Consider the following 11,427-nt stretch of genomic DNA (forward strand, 5'->3'; position numbering starts at 1 on the left):
AAGTTTTATGCATATTTATTGACACTAAGCTGATTGGAGATCGTATTATTAATTTGACCTTGAAATGAGATATTTATCTACTAGCAAGTTTCATGTTACCGAAAAAGTAAATAAAAATTGCTGAGAGAAGCTACACACTACACAGCGTCCCTTCCAAAAAGAAGGAATAAACTAACCATTAGCATGAAGTAAGCCTTGTTAACGCCTTTTCCCTTAACCCTATTTGCTCACACAAAAAATAAATGAATAAAATAAAATAAAGTGACTATGTACATCAACCATAACTCAGTGATAATTTCGTATAAAGTTAATAGTTAAATATCGTTAAATAATTTAATAAATTTGACTAAATTATCATTCAACTACTCTCAATTGTTAACTTTTCAATTAACTTCCGTGGTGGATATATACCACGTTTTTTTTTTTAACAATCTTGTTGACATTACTCAAACTTCTATAATATATATAATATACAAATATTAACTTTTTCTTTTTGTTGTACCCTTTCTTTTATTTATTCTAACTCCCTTTGTATAGTTTAGGTATCAATTAATTATGAAAAGGAGATAATTAGTATTATCTATTTGGGTCCAAATATATTTACAAGTAACACTTATTTGAGAAGTTGTAGTCATGGCCTCATGGGCACTACCTTCCACGTTGATAAGAAATTATTAACTGCATATAGTATATATCGTTATTATACATGCAAAATAACCATCATCATCATGAGAAATGATTTCTATACAATCCTGAAAAAAAAAATCATCTATTCCAATCTGTTGTGATCTCATTTATATCTTATACACTCCAAAGAATGCCGAAATCTGATTATTCACATATTCAACCAGAATACAACAAAGATTGGATTTGGTATTGGTACCATCTTGGCAACTATAGCTTGAAATATTTTTCTCAATTTCATAAACGCTCAAAAGAAAATTAACATCAAAATTCCAACAAGGGACATCATGGCTATCTGAGATCTGAAAATATAAGACCTTGCTAGCCAACATGCAAGTCGCAGAAGGATAATTTTGCTCCCTTTGTTCTTCAGAATTTGAGGCTTCGATATGCACAAAATTTAGAAACACCAACTTCAGTAAATAGTAATGTGACTAAGTACACACGTGACATTTAGAAAAGAATTTAATTTTCATGCATGGTTAGTATAAAAGAGTTTAGACCTACTACCTTAAAAAGTAATCTAAATGCATGAATTTGATTAGATGACTATTTAAACCTCTTTATAATGTGCATCAAAATTAAACTCGTTAGTGCACTTGTAAATATATAAATGAAGGGATTAAACATTGCATATTTTATCTTGCACCCAATGAAAGACTTACTTGGTTCTGGGTCATTTGTTGCATCAAGGTCTTAAATGGCATCACCATGTTCATCCATCTCCTCAAGAATAACATATTTGGCAGCAGAATCTGTTGCAAGATGCTCTGACACACCATTCTCACTTGTATGCCCCTTCTGAAGCTTCTGGTATCTGAAACGAAAAATAAAAGGGGGAAAAAAATAAGAAAAACATTTTTATCCCTTTGTTAAATCAGCTGGCTTAGTTAAACAACATAAAACAACTGCATGTTAGGAACTGTCACTTGAAATATACATCGGTTCATGACTTACTTGTACCAATTGAATAAACTGACGCCAACGATGATAATGAATAGACCAAATCCTTTCAACCAAGTAAATTCATCATGAAAGTACAATACTGCAACCTACATATGAACAGAAAGAACACATAAGATTTAAGTTCAAGTAGATGTATAATGTATAATCAGCAACCTTGATGTGAAAAGTTTATAGATACAAATATGCATTTAAGCTATATAGTTCAGCTATACAAGTAGAATATCACATAGTAAACGTAGTCTAGAAATCTGAGCCAAAAAGAACAGGGGATGCAACTGGATAATTATATCAGTGAACAAAGTCATCGAAAGGATTGATACCAATATGGTGACAGCCTCCTTTACAACCCCCGCTATTGTGACTGTGACAGCACTAGTTACCGAGACCAAAACATATTCTGTTAGCACCTACGCAACAAGAAATAAAATATCCAAATGTAGGAAAGATCAGTCGCTAACATTAACTAATGTCTGTAAATAAATAAAATCTGTTCTAAGACATGTCAAACCAGAAACAAGTCAAGCATTAACTAACATCAATAAAACTCAGAAAGTTACACTTACCTCCCTTGAGTTCGGTACAATTCAACCTGATCTCCTCTTTTTGTCCAGGTGACGTTGACCTCCCATTAGAGGCATTTGGTACATATTATTACCAAAATTTCAAGGGAAGTCAATGTATGATCTAGAAACAGAGGGGAGCCGGGTATGCATCTTAAAGGGAATATATAAGCCTACCATAAAAAAGGCAAGTGCACCACCAAAAAGCAACAGCAAGCAAGTTCGTGTTATGTGCCATGAATTATCAAAGTACTGGTTTTCTCGGAATTTATCCCATGGATCTAATGCAAGCGAAAGAATTGCAGTAAGCATTGCCATGACTGGAGCTACGTAGCTCATCAGGGTAAGCGGATTTTTTAGACCTGAAATCAGTATCATCTGGAAAGGTAAATAATTTTTTTGCTAAAATATGACAGCATTGATAAATATTTAGGTGGAGGAAATTCAAGGGAGGATCAAGTGAAACATTAACAAGCGTGCACTAGAACATGGAATTCAGAGTTAGCTCACTGAGTCTTCAAATAAACAATATCCATCTATATTTAAGACCTCCAAAGTCCACATGAAGTGCTTGGATTTAAAGTGCCCTGTGCTCTCTAGTCTCTACAGGAACATTTATTTATTTATTTTGAAGTTAAAGAGGATTCCTGATGCTCCAATTTTATATTGTTTTCCCTTTCCAACTTTGTTAAAAATAGTCTTTATACGTGATCCTCATTTTTAATTTAATCCCTACACACATTAAAAAAGTTTTAAGGTTCCCATTTTATCCCTGTTGTTTGTTGCTGTTATAATACAGCAGGCATGGCATAAATTCACAAGAGGTATAGGAATCAAAACGATAATATGTGTCATGTATCAATAGCAAACTAATACTGAATTTCACAAGGAACAAATAATTATCTTTGGTGACACATCAGATTAATTTTCAATTTGGTCCTTAAACTTCACCTTTTTATAACTTTAACAAACCATGTTGAGGTTCGGGTGTTATAACAATTAAATTAGCTAAGGCCACCTAGTTGAACAAGGCTTGGTAGTTGGTATTTGGTAATAAGAACTAAATTAAAATTTTTTAAGCATGCGCATCATGTATTTGGGATGTAGCTCAAATGGTAGAGCGCTCGCTTTGCATTCAAGAGGTACAGGGTTTGATCCCCTGCATCTCCATTATTATTGTTTTTTTTGTTGTTGTTGATGATGTGTACAAAAGTAAATATACTGTTGTATACAGGAATAAAAAATATTTTTAACCCAAACTCTTCAAAAGAAATATATTGTTTCCTTGACAAGTATTCACATCCACAACTAACGTTTAATTTATGTTTATTATACTCCTAGGATCTGATAGGGTGACCCCAAACAAGCTTGGTTTAGTTTACAAGAAGAGAGGCAAGTAGTTCTACTTGCTGGCATTATTTGGCTGTTTGTTCCTTTTGAGCTAACCTAACAGGCATGAGGGTAGTAGTCTTAGTCCTAGCGGCTGCCTAAAAATACTAGTTAACTAGTTAGTTTTCAGTTTTGTGAATTTTTCTGTTAAATCTATTAGAATTGGAGAGGCTGAGCTCCCTCCATAGTTGGTAGTTCCAACCGTGTATTCCTATAGGGACTGTGATTTGCAATCCCTATTATTCCCTAGTTCTTCAACAAAGCTTATCAATTCTGCTAGCTGCTGAATCTATCAGGATCATTCACATACTGGGATTTATGGATTGATTGACCAAAAGCAAAAATGAATATGTAAATATCAATCATTTTAATCCAGACTAGTGAGCCACTATCATGTAAACAGTAAACCTTAGAAGAGTAAATATTTCCCACAAATTATTGCATGCAAAATTCACAGAACTTACCATAGGATTCTTTCTGTCAATTGGTTTTGCAGTTCAACACGCAGGATGAGAATGAAAAATCAGGTCCAAACCCGGAAAACATGAAGCAGCATTGTTTAGGTTATAAAGAATGGTAAAAATAAAAAAAAGGAACACGCGTGTGCAAGTGCAATTGTGTGTTGGTAATACAGGTATAATGCATCTGTAGAAAAAGTATAATATAGAAAAAATGAAATCCAAACATAATACCTGCAAAAGAATCTGAGTCATGCACCAGCGGAAGCCAGACATAACAGCAGCAAGCATGACAAGTATGAATCCAAATAATTCAAACTCTGTTTCTTTTGCGACTGCATTATACCAAAGAAAAAAAATCCAAATGCAAGGTTTGAGATACATATTAAAATATTAAATTATCATCATGATTCATGAAAAATGAAGGGCCTCATTTGTACCTGTTAATAGTATCCCAATGGAGATGACCATGATGATGCCTGATAGTTTAAAGCTTGGTGTCTCCAACCTTCCAACATATATTTACATTTAAATGTTAGGTAAGATTATAATGTTATATACATGAAATTATATATATAGCTGAGCGCGTTTTTATCTGAAGTACGTCACTTGAGATCTCTCAAGAATAATATTTACTTTCCATAATACTCCCACAAATTTTCTTGGAGAAGCTCCTTAAGATTTATTTTCTTTTCCCTCAAATAACCACATAATTTACAGAGGTAATTACAAGAAATTCACCTGAAAGCAAACGCAAACAGAAGTAGAAAAATTGGAGCAGCAGATTTACACTGAAAAGAGCAAAGGAATGCGATTAAGGTCCGGAAGGATGATTACTTCCATTAAAACAGGAAAATAAACTCAAAATGACATTTATCTCAATTAACATGAAAAGAAAAGAAATGCTACTTACCATTGTAGCAAATGTGACAGAGATGAAAACTAGAGATGCATTGCTCAGGTTAACATCCATCGCTGTTCCAATAGCAGTTGGTACAACTGTGAAAGGCAAATTCCATCTGTGGCATTAGTTGATAGAAAGGTTAATATTATAATGGCAGAAATTTGCCAAAAAAAGTGCGCTTTCAGGTGGATGATGAGAGGAAGTAAAATTAACAGAAGTGTCACTTGACTCACTTCCAACCATCCTTTGCTAAGATCAATTCATATTGTTAGAAATTTTGTGCATTTGAGTGTAAAAGTTGCACTTAAATCAACAAATAAAAATAACTGATTATTAGGTTATCTATTCAACATGTGAACATAGCTGAGCGTCCATATGATAAAAGTCTAGCAAAGTTCCACGAAACTAAAAGCCTATTCAAATAGAATAAACTATGGTCTGTTTGGGTGGACGGTAAAGCACATTTGTGATCATTTCTACCCCTTTTTATCCTCCAGCCAAACATACGCTAAATATCTAACATTGATGTCCAGAAGAGCTACAACCACTAAGCATTGCAAAGCTAAAGCAATATGAAGAAAAGTTAAGTGACATAGAACATTTGGCAGCTGTAAGAATAATAAATCAACAAATTGTCAGCAAAATGTATTAAAGAATATGGGGGAAGAAATTGGAATCATACCTCTCCAGAAGTAGTCATTCCAAGACATAACAACACTGCCTTCAAATCTCTCAGACCAAAACCAGGTGATAGATTTAGCTAAAATAGCTTGCATTGCAAAGTGGATGGTATTCATCAAAAAGGGAGCTGGGAACTTTCCCATATGATCTCCTAAAAGAGTTTTATTGTACCTATTCAAAATATTAGAATGAGAGATAAAGTTAAAAGAATATAAATACGCTAAGCAGGTAGCAATGCTTCTGAAGACCAAAGCATAAACAAGGAACTTACAAGGTCAAAAATAGACTGAAAGTGTACCACACAAGTATAAAAAACAATGTCTTTAAGATATTTGCTGCAGAAATAGGATCTTTGGAGCCTTTTACAAAAGATCCAGTATCAACCGTACGAACAGAGGAGTCAACACCAGTCATCCCCCTTTCCGAGTTGTCTTCAACATCAAAAGGCACATACTTTCCAGATCCATTACCGCTCTGATAACTTGAATCCACATCCATGGTGGTACCTGTAAAATTCTTTTGCATACTCCTCCTTTGCTGATACTTCAGGTGGAAGCGTCTGTCTCTGTCAAAAAATATGCTTTGCTGCTCGTTCTTTTGAGGAAAAGGCAACTCAAAATCTGAGTCTTCCTCTAAACTAACATCTTCATCCCTGAGTTGCTGCTCCAAATGGACTGTTCCATTATCATCACACCATCCTGAAAATGAAGGTTCTCGACGAAAGCCAGACCCTATGCTTCCACTGTTAACGTCATTGACCTCGGTGAAGTCAACCCCCTCTGAAGAAAATTCACTCTGTACCATCTCCTGTATATTTAGTTATATCCATGACAATGTAGATATGCCACACAAATCTGTTTAATATCTTCACTTACAACCAAATCCAACATAAGATCATTTGGGAGCAAAGACAACTAGTGCATTAACTTCTGTTCAGGCATAAACCCTGCCTCAATAATCTAACTCGTGAAATCAAGACTGCCTTTGCGCAGATGCGCCCTTGGTATATACCGAGATATATTCCGAATCCAATCCAGCAGAAGCAACAGCTGCAGAGCTCTTAGATAGCTGCTCTATGGTTATAAACCGATGACGGCAACTTTTCAGATTCAGGTGCAAGTCAAAATTTTCAGAGGTGGCGCCTAATCTGCCAAATTATATTCAAATTAAATCTGAATACAAGTTTCCAATAAAGAAAACATGAAAAGAAAAAACAATTCTTTAAAAGTTTGGAATTTGATTAAGATAGAAGCAAATCACTTCCCCATGGTTATAAATCACAGATCACACATGTGCCAGCGGATAAGTCATTTGAATGCAAGTTCTTCTTAATGATTTCAACTATATTCTTGTTCTTGTTCTTGTTATATTTAACCACTCAACTACTCATTTAGCTTTTTTAACATCTAGATGCATTGCCAAACCACAACTACCAACAGTTCCAAGATTAAGAACCAACGTGCCATGCTATAATCCTAAAAGTAGCTAAAGCATCGAATAAATATTCAACAAAATCGACCCAAAAAAAAGGCAAGTAACGATTTTTCTTTTCTTTGCAGGTATTCAACAATTATTCAGAAATCCGCTAGAACTAAAATCAGCTCGCGCTAACCAAACAAGAAGCTCGAAAAAAAAAGGCCAGTAATTTTATCAAAAAAAGAAAAACAAAATAATTTTTATAAAAAAAATAACAACAAAAAAGAGAGAGAAGTAAAACAGAAGACCGTTTTAGACAAAAGTTTAGCTCGTGTTATCTACGAACGAAGAAGCTTCGTAAAAAAAATCGAAAGTTTGAGATCAAAGAGATATTTTCGTTGACGCCGACCGTATAATTTTGTAACTAGAGTGCTACATTGAAGTATTCATGGAGAACGGAACTAACCTGGGGAAAGATCTGATCTGAACTATGAGTGCTTCGGATCTGAAACTTGGTACGGAAATGGATCAAAATGTTAAGAGGACTTAAAAAGCGTTTCAAAGACACCGGTAAATGAAATGATAAATTGATAGAAAAAGACAAATAGATCCTGACTTTTTAATTTGTTTATTAATTAAAAATATAAAAATATTTTTTATTTTTTAATTGAGTCTTTTTGTTTTCTATCTAAAATATATAAAAATAAATAAATTATTTAAATAAACTTAAATATTTTGTGTTATAAAAAGTGAAAATATTTTTATATTTTTAATTAATGAACAAATTAAAAAGCTAAAATATATTTGTCTTTTTTTAAATATATATAGTTAAGAGTATTGAGATGCCATATGATAAGACATGTATAATATATCAGAGTTTGTTAGAGAAATCAATTAAAAAAAAATTAAATCAGTTACATCTAATAAAAAATAGTTAAAACTTATTTACTATAAATATCAATATAAATATCAATACACTAGAATAAATTAGTCAATTCAGCTAATATAACTCATTTTTTAAAACATTTCCCTTCTTGTCTCTCTCTTACTTTCTTTCTCTTTCTTCTTTCATTCTTATTCTTCATCTTTAAGAATATGATACTTTCACAATCAATAACTTATTTATTGTTTTTGTTTTTAAATAACTCCTTCCTCTATATATACATATAATTAAGGTGATATTATTATCATTCAAAATTTTAGATAATAAACTATAATTTGTGTGAGTATTAGCAATGCCATTAATTTTTTTTAGTGAAATTGAAAATGTCATCAATACTCAATATGACTAAATAACATAATTACAATTCCAACTTAAAGTCCTAACTAACACACTTCAATAGGACCATTCAACAACCAATTGCTTTCATTTTTTCTTGATGTTTGTCTCTCTTTTTTTTTTCATGTATCTTGTTTTGTAAATTATTTTTTCTATTGTAGGAGTATTTTTTGTTAAGTAAAATGATTAATTATTTATTAGCTTATAAACACATCAATAAGTAGAACAATTAGCCGAAATTTGAAAACTTTTTGTTTAAAATGAGGTTTAAATCTTCATTATTTATTCAAGAGATGATGAGTTCTTTCTGTGTGTATATTGTACTTTTATCTTCTTGGTACCGAACTTTTTGGTCATATTTTTGGTCCTGGATACTTTTTCCTTTGTTTTAGGTCGATACTGTTGTATAGTTGGGCCGAAAGCCTTCTAAACAAATTTTGAGCAAGCCCAATATAAAGCCCAGATTAAGATTAAAAAAGTTTCACGTACGAAAAAAAAAATGGATAGAAGCAGATAAGAGTGCTACCGTTCCATCTCTTCCTCATCGAACACCATGGCTTCCCAAGTTGTTCTTCAGGTTCCTTCCATCTCCTTTTTTCTTTTTCTTTTCCTGCGAATTATTTATCATATAATTAACCAATTCATGAATTAATTTTTAATGTGAATTTAAAAAAAAAATCCATATGCAGCAGGCCATGATGCTTGGTTCTTCTTCAATACTGCAAACCAACCTTAATCAATGTTTTCCATCCAAGCCGTTAGGTTTCTCTGCTATGGTGCCTTCTTTTCGTCGCAACGCACCATTGATTTCGAGCTCGGTTTCATGGCGTTGCGCTCCTCTCATTGCAAAGCCTGCTACTTTTGTAGCCAGAGCTGATTCCAATGCTGAAGGTGCTGACGCTGCTGCTTCGGATGATAATGTCGAAGGTGGAGGAGAAGAAGCAGCTTCGGCTTCTTCCGAAGTGGAAGCCGAAGCTGAAGCAGGAGTGGAAGAACAGGTGGAGGAGGAACCCAAGCCTCCAAGAAAACCTCGAGTCAAGCTTGGTGACATTATGGGGGTAATTTCGTCATTTAATTACCTCATTGTGTAATGTGTTTGTGTTTCCTACTGTTAGTATACAATGATTCAAGTAACTGTCTAGTTTTAATTGTGCACATTGTTTAAAAATTCATCAATGTTGCAGCATGTTAGGTACTACCTCCAGATAGAGATAACTATCCGCTGTACAGTTTAATTATGAATAGAGATTAAGAAAATCATCAAAGAAAAAGGCATAGTATTAAGGAGTCATGATTATGATAGTTTGGATCCTGTTCTTCATCCCTTTATTGCAATAGGTTGTCTAGGATTGGGAAAATGTGTTTGTATGAGTAAATATAGTGTTTATGTTTTTGGAGCCGAGGAAAAGTAATTTTGTGGAGATGTTGGCACGAGTTTATTTTCATGACTTCTTTTTTGTCGTCTTTTAATAAAATGGTAGGACAGAAACTGATCAAGTGATTAATGGAACATAGAAATACTTTTTCTCGTAATTTGGGAGCACATAAGACTTTTGCTTTTCTGCAGTTTTAAGAGCATTCACTTGTTTGCGTGATTGTTTGGTTTCAAACTGTCTGTACACCTTGACACATTGACATTGTATGTAACATTTCAGACACAATGAGTACTCATAAATAAGTGTTACTTTAGTTCAATGTGAAAAATGATCCCGTTTTGCCATTTTGGTGATGAAGGGTTGATCTTTGAAGTTGGAAGTTGGAATGAATACATTTTTATAGTTTCTATTTTGAAGTTTCAAAAGCATAGGTGTATTGTCACTAGCTAGGTCTGTGTAACTTGTAATATCACCTTCAACATGGAAACGAGTATGTATCTGAGAGTGCATGCTGTCGTTCATGCAGATATTGAATCAAAGAGCAATTGAGGCTTCAGACAAGGAGAGACCAACTCCAGACCTTAGGACTGGAGACATTGTGCAAATCAAATTGGTATACTGTTGGTGTTGGTTTTTTTTTTTTTTTTTTCTTAAGATTATTTTAAAGTAAACTTTAGCAAGCCACTTCTGCTGAGTTGAATCTGACGATGATCTATTTTCGACCAACTACAGGAGGTTCCTGAGAATAAGCGTAGGTTGTCCACCTATAAAGGTATTGTAATATCAAAACAGAATGCCGGTATTCACACTACCATTCGAATCCGAAGAATCATTGCTGGTGTGGGAGTTGAGATAGTCTTCCCAGTGTAAGTTTCCCGCTTGCTCCGAGATCATTTATGCTATATGCAATAGTTAATTTTCTCTTGGATGCATTCCAAGTTCACCACATATCACTAGGAAATAGTTATGCTATCATTTCCCTGCATCCCTGAAAAAAAAAAAAGAATAGAGGGTAAAAATGAAGCAGTTACTCCCATGTAATTGATGCTTAACATTGTGACATTGGTGGTGTGTTAGTACTGTCAGACAGTTTGAAATTGTTACCATGCACCTTTTGAAAGTAAACTGTTAGGAAATAAGAAGAGGATCATAGATCATCGTAATTGAAGATATCGTCATTCTAGGGTCCATACAAGCATGTTAGGCTTCATTTTTTGCTACAATTGGAGTCACTTACATAAGCACGTCTTCATGTTTTAGTTATTGTCTTCCTGTGTATAAGAAACTAAGAATGTGATCCTAATATTTGGAATGGGGAATGTATGTTCAAAATGTGGGGTTGTCATATTAACTTTCCTCTAAAAGAAAGGAGCATGTGATACTCATGTGTACTGATAAATATATGCAATGCTTTGCTGCATAAATTCTGATTTTGACTATTGAAGCTTTAGTGAAATGGTTCATTTCCTCAAATTATCAATATATGCTTAAGGCCAATGTAATTTTCCTATCTTTATCTTATGAAGAAGCCCTACCGTGTTTTTCTTGTCCTATGATTCACATGTTTACTGTCGCAGTTACTCACCAAACATCAAAGAAATCAAAGTAATAAACCACCGTAAAGTTAGGAGAGCAAGATTGTACTATCTCAGGGACAAGCTTCCCAGACTCTCAACTTTCAAATGAAGGACGCATGCTACCCGCATTTCATCAC

General features: G+C 33.7%; 2 protein-coding genes across 2 annotated transcripts in view; one reads left to right on the plus strand and one right to left on the minus strand.

The window, feature by feature from the left end:
• Nucleotides 1-613: 613 nt before the first annotated feature.
• On the minus strand, nt 614-7,649 carry LOC127743940 (probable sugar phosphate/phosphate translocator At1g06470). The gene is made up of 13 exons (XM_052256184.1): nt 7,525-7,649; nt 5,914-6,789; nt 5,644-5,813; nt 4,971-5,056; nt 4,799-4,848; nt 4,498-4,565; nt 4,292-4,392; nt 4,064-4,076; nt 2,388-2,572; nt 1,971-2,057; nt 1,642-1,736; nt 1,350-1,501; nt 614-1,066 (listed from the first exon to the last, which is right to left on the minus strand). Exons 2-12 carry the CDS (start codon nt 6,444-6,446, stop codon nt 1,381-1,383), a joined length of 1,509 nt encoding a protein of 502 aa, XP_052112144.1. The 5' UTR covers nt 6,447-6,789; nt 7,525-7,649; the 3' UTR covers nt 614-1,066; nt 1,350-1,380.
• Nucleotides 7,650-8,803: 1,154 nt separating this feature from the next.
• LOC127743826 (50S ribosomal protein L19-2, chloroplastic-like) overlaps nt 8,804-11,427 on the plus strand; it is a gene marked incomplete in the record, with an annotated part of 3,203 nt that continues 579 nt past the window's right edge. Inside the window, 5 exon segments of the mRNA XM_052255998.1 lie at nt 8,804-8,914; nt 9,027-9,395; nt 10,240-10,326; nt 10,446-10,579; nt 11,291-11,414. Of these exon segments, the coding sequence (XP_052111958.1) occupies nt 8,891-8,914; nt 9,027-9,395; nt 10,240-10,326; nt 10,446-10,579; nt 11,291-11,399 (723 nt within the window).

This window comes from Arachis duranensis, unplaced genomic scaffold (genome assembly GCF_000817695.3).
Source record: "Arachis duranensis cultivar V14167 unplaced genomic scaffold, aradu.V14167.gnm2.J7QH unplaced_Scaffold_165934, whole genome shotgun sequence".
In the NCBI taxonomy this organism is placed as follows: domain Eukaryota; kingdom Viridiplantae; phylum Streptophyta; class Magnoliopsida; order Fabales; family Fabaceae; genus Arachis; species Arachis duranensis.